The sequence below is a fragment of the Anser anser genome, assembly GCF_964211835.1.
Source record: "Anser anser genome assembly, chromosome: 6".
NCBI lineage: Eukaryota > Metazoa > Chordata > Aves > Anseriformes > Anatidae > Anser > Anser anser.
This window is the reverse complement of record NC_139726.1, coordinates 17,961,219-17,976,417: the sequence shown is the minus strand read 5'-3', so window position 1 is coordinate 17,976,417 and position 15,199 is coordinate 17,961,219. Positions and strand designations below refer to the sequence as shown.

The 15,199-nt window shown below is 35.7% G+C and overlaps 1 protein-coding gene across 20 annotated transcripts in view; it reads right to left on the bottom strand.

The window, feature by feature from the left end:
• Nucleotides 1–15,199, bottom strand: part of SLC4A10 (solute carrier family 4 member 10) — a 169,235-nt gene that overhangs the window by 93,222 nt on the left and 60,814 nt on the right. For 14 of the 20 annotated variants that reach the window (XR_014585733.1, XM_083840795.1, XM_083840796.1 and 11 more), the window contains one exon: nucleotides 2,360–2,441. Coding sequence is in view for 13 of the 20 variants with exons in the window: in XM_083840795.1 (XP_083696921.1) it covers nucleotides 2,360–2,441 (82 nt within the window). In the remaining 7 variants the exon portion in view is untranslated. Of the gene's footprint in view, nucleotides 1–2,359; nucleotides 2,442–5,291; nucleotides 5,476–15,199 lie in introns of all 20 variants that reach the window. The other 6 variants (XM_083840782.1, XM_083840783.1, XM_083840784.1 and 3 more) reach the window with 1 other exon arrangement.

Below are 15,199 nucleotides of genomic sequence, written 5' to 3'. Positions count from 1 at the left end.
TCCCATAGAACAGGAGTCGCAGTACTTTCATATCTCTCTCTCTCTTTTTTTTTTTTTTTTTAAACCCTGCTGCTCAGGGAAAGAAAACACTGATCTAGAGAGACTGTGGCAAAATTCTGGTCTTGGGGATGTTCCTCCAGGCAGCATTAATCACGATGATATTTTCATGCTTTCAGCAAGATATGTACTTGCAACATATTTGCACAATGGCTGCCCCAAAATAGGCAAATACAAGTATCTGCCAGGCCAAGAAATTTAAATTGGAAATTTTAGTACATATTTAAGTCTGTATTATGACATTTGAATGCTGATAGTCTAAAGTTAAAAAAAATAGCAAAATAGTTTTATGATTTCAAAAAATTAAGCAGAGGAAACTGAATCCTGAATTTCAGATTGAAACAACCCTTAGTTCTTCATACAAGTTGCAGTTTTTGAAATGTTGCTGATACAGTGCTGTTGAAACTTAAATCCTGTCAAAACTAGTCTTTGCTAGAATATTCAGTAACTAGCTATTTACATTTTTAAAACATAAACCCAATTAAATGTCTGCCAAAGAGCTAATTGCATAATACATATTAATTATCTAATTATATGATTTTACCAAGCTTTGCAATTAGCACCTGACTATGTAATTCCATATTTTATAGCTGAAGTCAGTTATGCAATTAGGAAAAAGGTAAATTTTTAGCAAAACACCTCACAATGTACGTTGGGTAAGAATAAGACAGTGACATTTGTGAGTCACATCCACTGTTTCCAGATGGAAAAGTGCCTAGATGTGCTGTGAAACAAATGGACATGCTATTAACAGCAACCGGATTATTAAAATTTACCATCTCTTCAAACCTTTTAAAGTCACTCGGTATTTCTAGATTCAGTAATTATATATTTAAAGACACACTGATCTGATCTCGGAGTGGACATGAAATTTATCTGAGAAAGCTAACCACATTAAGAAGGATTTTACATTGAGTAACTGTTCTGTTAGAACACTGCAAAGCAGCATGATTTGTCTTAAAGAAAAACAGACTCATTGGCCAATGAAAGAATTTTTCAGTGTTCTGAACAATTTAAATTGATGGAAAGATTGGGAGGGGAGGTTGGAGGTTATTGTTGTGTTCTGATTTCTATTGATGACATCATAAAATCAAGTTTTTAAAAGAATATTTTCAGCGATATTTCACAGGAGTAACTCTACACATACAGGATAGTGGGGAAAATAGTAATTGAACATAGTTTTTAAATGACATACTTGTTCAAATTTTGAGATGGAGTTTTAGGTTCCACATAGTCACGTGTGGAATCTAAGATACACATCACAGTAATTCTTACTGCCATAACGCTAAAGTCTACCCATGTGACTAAGCTAATTCATTCTCCAGAAAGCTGTCCATTCTTATCATCATCAGTAAAAAGGATATTTTTCTGGGTAGACTCCCCCACAAATATTGTGTTTCAGGATCACGGAGAAGGGAAGGCACAGAGTCCTACTTCTTCTAGCAAGTGTTTCTCTAACGACACCAGAAACAACAGTTTTAAGTTGTGCAAGGATATAATCAAGGCACTGAAGACTACAGAAGACAAAAGAGCAAGATTCTAGAAAGAGACTCTTGTACAACAGCAATTCAGTGTCACCCAATAATTATAACTTTGGGGTCACGTATCTCAAGTGTAAGTGCAGTCATAACCAGAATAAGTTTGGGATCCAGTAAGTAAACCAAAATGCAACTCTTTCAGATACTATCTGAATTATTAGGCCAATATCATAAACCAGTTCTCACAACCTCTCGCTTAATTCATAGAATCGTAAAGGTTGCAAAAGACCTCCAAGATCATCTGGTCCAACCATACTCCTACCACCAATATTACCCACTAAACCATGTCCCTAAGCACCGCATCCAATTTCCTTCTACTTGGTGATGTTGGATGGTTTCTGCAGTATATATCAAGTGTATCTATCAGTCCAATCTGTGAGACTCCAGAATGTTTTTGTTCAGCAAGAGATGGGACAAGGCAAGTACATGAGGATTGTAAAGTATAGAAGCCATATAAATACTAAATCATCAGTCCTGCTTGCATTTGCATATTTGAAAAATTAAAAGTAAAAAGAGTTATCTAAAGTTTGTCTGGATCATCTTTGTCTGTAGGACTTGATTAAAGAGCGCCATGAAACCTAGCAAATTTCCACTATAGTCTGCTGTGAGAAATGACTACCATTTCTCTTTTTAAAATAACTGATGAGACTGTACTCTCCCATTCACTTTTGCATCCCCCCATCAGGTAGTTTACACATTAGAATTTGGTTTCAGTATTCTCAGAAGAAAGAGACAATATAATACTCAGAAAAGTAATCTCTCACCTTCTAAATCTTCCTTTTCAAAATGAGTTTTGAGGATGGAGCGAGTTCCACCTCTATCCACAACAGCCTCTTCATCATTTCTCTGCAAAACAGAAAAAAGAACAGGTCAGCCACTTCTCATTTGGAATCTATTAGCAAGATTGAGTAGTACTATGAAACAAGGATTTGTTTACTATTTATTTATTTACTCTTCCCATTTGGAAACCAAAAATGAAATTCTTAAAATGTTTATTATTAAAACCTACTCCTTATATGTCAGTTTTTACTGAGGTATGATTACAGATACCTTTGACATGAAGAAGCTCTGTTAAAACATGCAAGATATATGAGTAAACTCCAGTTACTGGGAACTAAGAAAAACATGAGTCAATAGGACAATGAAAGAAATTAGAAAATAAATATCTGGCTGAAGCAGCTCTATTCTTGTGCTCTTGAAGAAAGAGACAGTACATGTATTTTTGTTTTTAGGATACATCCTGAACCACAAACAGAATTTCCAAATTATTAGCACTAACACTCCTTATACTTTGGCAAAACTACAGAATTATATTCAACAGCAATATGATGAGAAAGAAAATATGAAATACCAATGAAAACCAGTGGCTTCACTTACTGATGAATTGCAAAGCTTTTGTTTTACTTTAAAACACCAAGCTGTATTGGCAAGGAAGGCAGAAAGCATACACTATTAGCATAAAATAGAAAAGCTATTCTTCCTTAGTAATTCACATTTTGTGTTTAATTTTATATTGTGGTCATATATGCACTTTAACTGTATTCTCTACTGCACTGTAAATGTACTGTGTGATGAATTAGTTTATTGTCCTCAGATTAAAAAACTACTATAGAAATTAGTCATTTCAGTCACTTCAGGCATGAAAAAAAATCACAATTCCCTAAGTATAGATATGTTTTGGGAGCAATCTAGCAACAAGACACTGGATGTTGGGCTGAACAAAATATTGGTTTTCCTATGAGTGTGACATCACCCATTGTAAAAAACATGCTAAATAAAGCCTATAATTCACAAAGTGATTTAGGGTGGTTTCCATTTACTCCACAGAGTAAATGATGATGAAGAAACGATGAATTATGCAAAAATTTCAGTTAATATACCATTAAAATATATTTTTCATTAGTGGAAGGGTTTTAGTAGGTGATATTAGAACTATAACTACATGATTTCAATATATAAAATTGGTATCTTAATGAAAGTCTGAAGCAAGGGGATTTAAATACCAGGGTTACATGCAAAATATATATCTATATATAGAATGCAATAGAACATAACAAGAAATTAAACCACGTGAGCACCTCTCCTTAAAGAGCAGATGCCCCAGGCAAAAAGATTCTCATCTAGAGCTAGATGTCACGAATTCTAGAGCTACGTTTTTGTTTCAGACTTCTCTTTTTTTTTAAAAAAAAGATAGCTGTCATGCTGTAGCTATCTTATATAGAAAAATCCTAGGAATGTGTCATCAGCAAGCATCTGGGCTGTTAAAGAAAGAGACTGAGAGCATTACAGTGCCTTTACTAGAGCTTTCCAGCAGATAATAGTATTAAGTAAAATCTGACAATGAGAAAAGGCTTTGTATTGAAACTGTTTTGTCTTTCAATAATTTAGAATTAGCTGGTAACCTATTAAGATGCATCAGGGCAGTATGATATCACATACACAATTTGATCATCTTAGGTAAAATTAATCCATTATTTTAAGAATTTAGACATAACTACATGCGTGTGTGTGTCATGCTGGCACAATGCCACGTCCCTGGGTGAACAGACAGGCGGGATACCAAAGGCCAGGTATTACAGCCACGTCAGTAGCGTTATTCTAGTGTAAGTCATAGCCACCAGAATTGTACTGATACTGAAGAGGCCTTATGAAAGCAATGTTAGGGGAATTTCTGTAATAGGGAGAATATTAAATTTCTGGGTAGTTTAAAGCCTTTACAGATCATATAAGTAAACTAAATACAAACTAATTCATTAATATTTATCAAAATATGCTCATACACTTTGACTTCTCCTTTTCCATGTGTTCAATTTTCAGCTTCTGGCAATCTTTTCCTTCCCTGCCTCCTCTTCCTGTAATGTCACAGCAAGTCTCAGCCTTGCCTCATTCTCAGAAGCGAGTTTATTCCATTAATATTACAGGGAAAAACAGCTTAATTGGGAGTTTTGTGTTGTTGCCAATCCACTTGTCAAACTCTGAGCAAAGTCCAATTAAACAGGCCTTGCACTGTGCACTCTCACTTCCCAGGGAGCGGTATGAAAGCCACCTTGCATTCACCAGTAAAAAAGTCACACTGCATTTAGTCCAGAAGTAATTTCTGTGATTCCTGTGCTGCCTCCTTGGAAGATAGGACAAGGGAGGGAAGGGCTTAATAGCAGTTTAGCACAACTAGATCTTAATCTCATTTTAAGGTAAGCACCACAGCAATCCAAGTAATAACAGTGGCAGATCCCCTCCACTTTCACATGATGGTTAACTTCAGTTGGTAATGCTCTGCTTTCTATTAGCATGTCATGAAAACTATGAAATTATTAAATGTTGCAATAAGAAACTGAAAGTATAGGCAAAAATAACCATAACAGTCATGGAAGATAGAATTCATGCTCTGAGTGATTTTTAATGTACCAAGCAGCCACCAACCTCCCCACTAACATCCTCAAGGAGTATATTAAAGCCATGACTCCACTGCAGTTTTGCCCACCAGTTTCAGCGTGATCAGAGCAGGGCATGAAGACTAAATGTTTTTCACAGCCATGCCATGTTTATACCAGAATTCTGCTGCTTCTTCCTTTCACCCCATTTGAAGATGATGAAGGTCAGAAATGTTATATGGTGCATAAATCTGCTAGGACTTTGGTGTTTAAATCATATTGACATACTGGAGCAGTCTGCAAACAAATTTATGGACACACTGACCAGGTATGAGTCCTTGGAACTGTCCATTATTGCAATGAGTTGCTCGCTGAATCCAGTGAACACTGTGGTCTACTGTTAAAGCATGGGAGAGGGATCCAGGAATTCCCCAAGCGCTAATCCTGGATCTGCCACTGACTTGCTGTGTTGGCAAAGTCACTTAATCTCTGTGCCTCAGCTTCCCCATCTGTAAAATAGGGATAATAATACTTACTTACCTACCTTCCTTACCAGACTGCTCTGTGCCATAATTAATATTTCCATAGCATTTCAAAACTGAAGTGCTAAATCACTCGATTTAGGAAAGTGCACAATTTACACATGTAAAGAGATGATAGGAAACAACAGATTGATAAAAACCAACATTTAGGCATTTTGTTGTTGTTGTTTATGTAAAACCAATTTGTATTAATACTTTGCAATAGTTCTACAGTGCACAGTTATGACAACTGACTGGACAAAGGTTACATCATAAATAGATATACCAGGCTCACTTTCTGTTGGTCTAATTCAACAGTAATGCTACTGAAGCCTGTGGAACTACGTTTCTCTGAATCTGTAATCAGCGTGTAATATATAAATGGCCTAACATTTTTCTCTTTTTAACTGTATTATAATCTGTGTTATCACACAATGGTTTACCTAAAACGTGGGGACAAAATTATTTCCTTGAAACAGTAAGATATCGGCAAACACACACAGTAGAACAAATAACATATCTGAGATAAAAGAGTAAGAAAAAGCTGAGGCTTTCATGTGGAAACCACAAGCTCCTTAGAGACCAGGGCTGAGCAACCCTACTCAGTCCAGGATTTCACCTTGTACATTTTCCAGATGAATGCTGAAAATACCTTCACCACACAGCATCTTTCACTGCACTTATTTCACAGAAAAAAAAAATCTATTCTAATGAAAAAGCCTTATAAATACAGTCAGTAGAGAAAAACAGACTACAGTAATCTTCTGCATCATTACAGTGCAACTGCACATTTTTATATGGAAACTTACTTATACTTGAATAAAATGAAAAGGAAATAAACTGTCTTAAAAAAACATTTGGCTTTTTTTTTCTATGTAGTCATGAAGACTAAGAGTCATCAGGAGTTCTAGAACACAGATTTTCAACCCTTACTTCAACAACTTGTATAACAAAATATGAAGTGTCAAGTTGTAGCAACAGTTGCAGGATAGGTATATTGGTTAGGAGCAATAAAAAGGCTCAAGGTTTAGAAACCCAGAACAAATGTCTGAAGTGCCCTTTCCACTTATGTATTGACAGGCTCACTACCAAAGCTGGAAAAATGACTTCCTGGAGAGCCTTCCAAATTGACTCTCTTTAGCTCTGATACAGCCCTAGCTGCTATTCATTACGTGCTGCCACGAGATTGATCCTTAAACCTGGCGCCTGCCAGAACTGTGGACGGCCCTTCCACACCACAGATCAATTTAATTAACGGAGAAACTACTTCTTTAGAAAAGCAGAGAAACATCATTTTATAACAGATGTTTGCAGGTGGTTTTTAGTTACAACACTTATAAATTGTACATGCTTCCAATATGCAATAATATCTCTGTTATAAGGCAGAAGACTGAATGGAAAGAAGAGGAAAGTAACTCCTTCCAAGGGTGTATCCATACAAAGGCACATGACAAACATTTTAAAATACATTATGTGTGCTAAGGCAGATGCATACACTTGTAGAACTCAGGATATTTTTGGATGATGGAGTTCCATCATCTCAACATACATCCCTTATACTCTGGATGACAAGAAAGTAGACTAAAGTCTTGGTGACAATACACAGATTTATTTTATTTACTTACTAAATGACTAAATTTACTTACTAAATGACAATCAATATGTCTTGCTGCCCTTCCCTTACTACTCTGCTCTAATGGTATATTTGGTGCTAATATTTTAGATGGATGAGTCAAAATGGATAGCACAAAACCCAATCAATTTACATGGAAAACCAGAAATCATTTATTTCCTTTATCCTTCTTTTTACCTACGTTTTCTTCACATATGGCTACTTTCATTTCCCTTCTCTGATTTTTGGTCACTCTTTTCAATAAACTGGATTATTACTTTTTAAACAGTAAACAAAAGTCAGCTACTAAGAGTATTACTATTCCAGAAAATAGTTTGGGATTTTCAAACCTTCAGGTAAAACCCTCTCCCTTTTTAATTACATTCTTAATACACTCATAGTGCAAATTACAACATAACCAAGAACCTTTTTCAGCATCTTTCTTCCTATAAAATACATGGCAGAGCAGAAGCCATTTTGATTTTTTTCCACACTAGAAATTATGCATGACACACCTGCTGACTCATAAGAAAATAATCATGATATTAATTACTTCTCCATATAAGCCACTTATTGATGATTAGACAACCTACATAATTCTCAAATGCCATCTGGAACTAAGGAATGCCTGTCAGAATAAAATATTAAATGCTGCATTCCTATAAAAAATAGAAAGCTGTAATATAAAATAATTTTAGTTACTTTGTATATCAATATTTACAGGCTTTGGAGAAGAAACTTTAATATACTAATTTTAGCTTATATATTTTATCAAGAAGCTAGTGATAGAAACTGTGTTCACCTTTTGAATAGTCTGTAATGAGATTCTAAACATTTATCCAGACATCACATACACAGAGCGATTGCCCTCCCAGTGTGAAGATTCCAGTTTTATATTATTTATATATCTCTTTGTGTTGTAATTATTTCACTCCATAACATTTGTATTTTTAAGATCATTTTGGTTAAGTTAAGCTTGTCACTTTGTAAAGATGGCATTATTGCAGATAAAGAAAAGTGAGTTATTTGAACTCAACAGCTGCTGACAGCATATAGGGAATATCTTGTAAAGACAATTAACCTAAATGGCAAAAAAGCTGTTGGATGTAGATGGATGCCTCACTGTTGGAGAAGGCAAATCACTGGTGACTGCCATGTTCAGCCCTGTCCTTTAAACTGTCCTTGAGCACACACAGTCACACAAAATTGATTTAATGCACAATGTGTATGCCCACAGTTTAGATGCTACAATTCTTTTCTCCCTCCAATATTACTGTTTAATTGCTTATATTACGTATAATCACATTTAACAATCTGTTGAAGTGGAAAGGACAGTGAATCTAATCTTTCTGATGAAATATAATTGCTTTTTCCATTCTACTTTCCCCCCTATTCACCTATCGAGAATGACCCATCAAAACACATTTATAATTTAATAAGGTCTACAGAATTATTTTTAAAAGTCTCTCTTTAATTGTACTGTTGTTTCGTATGTTTTTGCGTTTTTTTGTTGTTGTTGTTTTTTGTTTTTTTGTATTTTTTTGGTGGCAGATTTCTGCAGCAATTTACTAGTTAACATAAAGCACATATTTGGTCAGCTTAATCCACATAGTTCAATCTATGCGACACAGTAGAAAGCAATCAGTTTTATTTTTCATTCCAGATTTGCATCTTCCCCAGGGCTGCATGTCATATGCATAAGAGCATTTTTCTCTTTTTCCCCTCTTCTTTTCTCTCTTTTTATAGCAAAAGCCACGAACTGTTTAGAGTATGACTCAATAAAGAAATACCATCTTCTGCAACACTGCTAAAAATTGCACCGATCAGCACCGGCTCCAAAGAACTGGTTTGCTCTTTACCTGAGACTGAGCACACTTCTAATATAATAATACTGTTCCTGAAACATATAAACATAGATAATCATTTCAGACATTAAATCCAAGCACATACTACTGTTATAAGGCAAACCAGACTAAACACAAGCAGGAAACGCACATACGATTCAAACACAGCAGTCTTAGAGACAAGTAAATGCTCACATTGCTCACATGTAATTCCTGGGGCTATATACATTGAAGCACCCTGTGCTGTAAGTACTATTATGCACAGTTGAGCTAACTATGTGCTGATGCATAAATTAATGCATAATCACTGAAGTATTCCCTTATTATTTAATAAGTAATGTTCTTCCTTAGAACAAAAGCATTTTAGGGAGAAGTAATGCATTTGTTGCATTTGCAAGGCAAATATGTTGCTTTGCTACATCTATTCTTCATATGCCTGTGCAACTGAAGACGAGATTTCTATTTAAAGAGAAAAATAGAGAAAACAATCACCAAGGTAAAATAGTGACCTGCTTTGTTGCAGTGGGACCTAGATGCACCACTTTCTCTGCACTCTCCATCAGAAAAGGATTCTGTTGTTCTAGTGGCTGCAGCAATAAAACAGGAGGGGAAAAAAAGAAAAAAAAAAAAAAGAGTTCCCACTCAACCTGTTAGAGCACTGGATATACTAAGGAAGCAAGGAACAGCTGAATTCTTTCTGGACTCTGGTACCTGCTTTGAGCACCTGCATTTAATTGCAATTGTACTTGCCACGTTTTGTATGCCTTGGAGTAAAATTATCGGTTATGTTTTAAACTACGCTGAGAGCCTTACAAAACCTGAACAAGACACTTACAGTATCATGTTCCTCTGAACATTTTCAGTCTTGCTATTATTCCTATAACTTTTCCCCTTCCTTCCTTCCTATCATATCATATCTGCTGGGTTTGTAAACTAATCTTCATTCAAATGCTAGTCTCAGCAAGACCTCTGAATAAATGAAAGGCAGCATTCCTTGCTGCTTGTGAAGGGATATACAAGTTGGGTCACATTTGTATGACTGAGATTTTATTCCCTTTGCTTTGTATTTTCCTTTACTACACTGTCAAAATACTTAAAAGTTATCAAGGCAAGGTACAGCACAGATTTCAAGTTCAGGCACGGTTATTTTCTCCTCCACGGTTATTATTTGAATGTCTTATGTCACCCTAATGCAGTCCCATTAGCAGAAATCCTCTTTTCTCACTTCATAGCAATGGCTATGTCAACTACGACAAAGAAGTCCAACAGCATGAAGATGTGAAGACTTATCCAAGGCCTAAATGAGATTTACTTTTAGCTTGTCTGGGCTCCCTCTTGGCTTGAAGCCAGGTGAGGATAGATCCAGGATAACAGTATTATTTAGATGTAGTTAGAAGTTAAATGTGCTAAGTTTAGCCTACTATGCAATAAGGTATTAGCTCCTGGATAGCAAATGGAAAAAAAAGTAAATCATGTTTATTGCTGGATTCTTAATCAGCAGTAAGATATACTGGGTTTTAAGTTGGATACACTTCTCATCTCAAGGGACCTGCTTTCAGCCTCAGAAAACAGATGTGTCTCCAGACCTTTTCCCAAAGAAACAGGGTCAGAGAGAAGAATCATAGAAGTCAGTCTTCTTGCAGCAGCTAACTCATGTGGAAGTAGCAAGTGCAAAGAAGAAAGGAGGTCATGACCAACTTATTAGGATTGTTTCAACCGCAGCTACAACACTGAGAGAAAGGACTTTTTTCACTTCTTTTACAACCACAAAAGTGTTCTAGTCTGGAATCTATATCTTCTATATACAAATGTATGCCAACCATAATTCAAAATATCCTTTTTTTTTTTTTATAAGCCAGCCTTATCAATAATAAATTGCCTCCCTTTCTCAAAAACATTGGTATAATGCTTAGTGGTTCTTCTGTTTCTCAGTCCTACCCACAGTATTTTGGTTGTATGCAGTAAACAAACATTCTCTACAACCACAGTACAATCCTTATTAATCAAGGCAGCAGAGAGGATATTCCAGGACAGAAATATTCTAAACTCAGATTAACTCCATAAAACGTTTGGCACCTAACTGAAATCGCCTAAATCAGAGATGGTATCACCCTCAACTCTTCTAATAGTCAATGCAAAATGACCACCACTCCCACAGGATAAGCGACATCTTAGGTGGCTCGACCACCACTGAGGATAGGCTGAAAATGATCAAGATTGAGGACTGTTTAATTGGGAATATCTGGAGACAGTAAACCAGATGGACTGTTAGATTGACTGTCATAATTCCTACACAGCCAAACTCATTTCTAACCTCCCTAACAAGTTAGCCAACACTGGAATCATTGTTGCTCTACTAGTATTGGAGGTAGCCTGAATGAGTCAAATCTAATCCAAGCTTTAAAAATACTATGGCCCTTCTCTCATCCATTACCAGGAAAAAACTTAGAATGCCAGAAAAAAGAAAAAAAAAGAATACTTAGGAAAAAATAAAAAAATAATAAAATAAAAACAGTGCAGAAGCAATGAAAGGGAAAAGGAAAAAAAAAAGGCCAGAAAAGAAATGTGGGATAATGAAATTGATAATGTGCTCTGAGAAGTAATGCAGCAAATAAATAGATTTCAGATACCAACTTTTAAGTTAATTTTAAGTTACTTGCGCATCGCTTCTAAATACAAGGGCTGTGCCTGGAAAAGCAGGGGAATGAAATACATCACTGGAAAGAGAATTTTCCTATCAAAGACTCAAAATACACTGTAACAGTGGACTAAAAATGAGGGATTTGTACAGTTTAAAAGTCTAGACAGCAAAAGTGCACAAGATATACTTTCAGGAATTTGAAATGTGCTGCCAAAGGTAAGTATGAATTTTAATCAGTAGTTCAACTGGTCTTCCTACCTCTCAGAGATTTAAGAATTTCACTCATACAAATTGCTTGTCTGCTGTAATACGGAAGTTTTAAACATCATCACTTCCATGACCTTGTTATTCTGGATTAGTCAAGATATTCGACAATAAACAAGCTAAAAGTTAGAAACAACCGATATGACTTTAATAGTGAGCTTTACATCAAAATTATAGAACATAACTTGTTCCGTAAAATGGCCAAGCAATAGTATAAGGTATAAAGTAGGCTCTAAGATGGCCATTAATACTCAGATTTAAGATCTTCTTTATGAAAGGAATTTTATTGTTAGAAAACAGCTTTGTCATTTTCATTGTCAATTTTCTCACAAGGCCATTAAATCAATAGATCCGTATGCACCCACTAACAGCAAGGCAAAACACAGTAATCTCAATCAGAGCTTAGAAGGACACGAGCAAACCTTTAACTATTGCCTATTTTAGGAGTTTGGGAGTCTTTCTGGTGGATATAGCTATAATATTTGAAATAGGAAGACTGTCAGGATTGCATTCCTGCTGTGGTACGGAAACTTTTCCAAAGCAAAAATTTTTTTCAACCCTTCTAAGAGGCATAGTATTTACCTGCTTGTTTACGTATTTGCTAGATTACTAATATCACATTATATTTAACCTTTCAAACTACTCCTTGACCTAGATGTCTCCAGCATTCAGTATTTTGAGAATACAACAGAAATGACTAAATATTAAATTTTACTGGCTCAACAAAAGTAATGAAATTTTTGAATTACATATGATTATTTGTATTTCATGATACTGCTCTAAAATAAAAACAATTACAAACACGATGATGAAAAAGAATACCCAGCAGATGCTCTTCATACCCTTCCTTGCCAAGACAACACCATCTTCTTTTATTAAAGAATGGATTTATTTTTTATGTGGTGAACACACTCAAAAAAAAAATCTTTATCATTTAAACTTTATGCTGCAAGCTACTCAGACCACTCTTTCACTTAATACAAGTTTGTACCAGGCTTAGTACAATAGGTCCCTTTCTTGGCATGATTTCAATGCAGATACTAAACAAGTAATAATAATCACCCAAACTGTATTTGGTCTTGTAAGTATCCTTGCTTGCAACTGCAACTTTTTTTTTTTAATTAGTATTGTTATTAAATATGTATGTGTTCACATGTGGAGAAAGAAGAATAGCATCTGTGGGCTCCATAGACATACATGTTGTAAATATACGTATGATGTGACAGTGATTTGAAATAAATAACTTATAACTATTTCAACAGCCATATAACTCAAAAGACAAGTTATAGTTTATAGGTATATAACCAACAAATAGTGTAAGGGTTAAGACTACATAGCAACCTAAGCATAGTAAGATGCACACACACACCTGCCCAGTTATTAACAGGTTATACTTACTTCTACAGACTACAGAAGAGTTTTGAGGAAGAGTATCAATGAAGACAGGGTATAGTCAAAGAAAATGCACAAATGAATACAAGAGAAACAGACAATTAAGAAATCAAAGGCCAGCAGAGCAAACACAAAATTCAAATTTGTGACAATCTCTCTCCTGGAGGGAAAGGATGGAAGCTGTAAAGCATTTAAAATAAAGACTCTAAGTTTGTATTTGAGAAGATGAGTAAACAGACTTCAAAAAGCAAGTGATGTAGGCAGAGGAATAAGCTAAGATGATATTAACACCACTAATCAAGTGAAGCAAAGCTGTAAGTATTGAAGTCAAGCAGAAAGATGAGATCATAACAGTCATGGTGTTGAGATGAGCAGGCCTTCAATGTGATTTACGGCTACAAGGACAAATAGGAACTGTCAGACCTCAGAGCTGCATAGAGCAAGAAAAGTGCATCAGGAAAGAAAAGAAAATCCAGGAATTGGTTCTGACATTATATTCAGATGACATCTGAAGACCAAGAAAATTTGCTGAGATAGGTAGAATTTAACCAGAGTGGTGGAAGACCACTAAAAAATACAGCAATGATGTCTCCATAAAGATTATGTTTATGGCTACATTATCCAAAGTTAAGATGTGGAGGAAGATGAAAAGGCTGAGGATGGATTCCTGAGAGACCTAAACACACACATACATACACAAAAAGGAGGAGAGGGAGAGGAAGACGTACCTAACAAGGAACTGGTCTGAAAAGAGAATCAACAAGGACAAAATGACAAATGCCTAAGAACAACAAAATTTAGTGAAGAGTACAGCACATAAACTGAGAGAGATGACAGATGGAGTGGAGGAGAATAAAGGACTAGCCTGGAAATCTTCCAGGAAGAAGTCAAGTGGAACATTAGTAAGATAAATTTCAGTGCAAAAGACAAACCAGAAGTGAGCAGTTCTAGAAAGGCAGCAGAAGACAAGAAATGAAGACAGTTGTACAAAGCATACCTTAGTATAGGGTAAAGGAGGGGGGGGGGAGGGTGAAAGAGACCCAGAGATAGGAAATTAATCTGGAGAAAAGAAACTACTGAAGTTTAGGGTTGTTTTGTTTCTTGGTGTCTTTACAATGGAGAGATTTGGGCATATTTCTTGTGTAAGGAAAGGAATTGAAGATGAGAGAGACAATTTAAAAAGAACTGCACAAGGTGGATATGGACAGGTCATGGGAACAGGTCTAAAGACTAGAAAAAAAAAAGAACATCTGTTTCAGATGAAGAAGCAGCAGCTTGAATTTTGTCCTTGGCTGATTAGCCTTTAAAAGTTCACATGGAAACAAAGGGAAACAGATAAACTAAATGGAGGCCTATAAAATTAGTAAAAAAATACAAAACAGGGAAAACTGCAGGCAAAGATACTTGTGTCATAACAAAAATCCTAGAAGAACAGAAATCCCTAAGAAGCACAGAAAGTCATGAGAATTGAAAGATTTTCACCAGAGATACTCAGCAGTATCTCTGCAGCATGGCAGATGGCATTAGGAACTGAGAAAGTGCATACTGGGAGTCAGCCAGGACCACGAATTTTAAGAAGGGTTTGGAAGTGTATGAGAAGAACAAAGAAAATAGAAACTAAAGGGAACTGATATGCTGACAGAGGAAGGCAAAGCATAGAGTAATAAAGGAAATAAGAGTGGAAAAGCAGTCATCAAGACTGACAAAAAAGCTTTTACAAAGTTCCATTTCTGGAGTGAGAGAATAAAAATGTTGAGAAAGTTAAAACAGTTATCACAGAAAAGGAACTCAGAGAACACAGCGCTTAGAAGAGACCAGGTCAGGTGTGTAGCTGATTAGGCATGTGGGATACAATTCAAATGAGAAACAGCCCCAGGGCAGCTACCGAGTTGGACGGTCATCCACATGGAAACCAAAGTGCGACAAATTATGAATTCAAGAAAAGAATGTTGCAAGTCA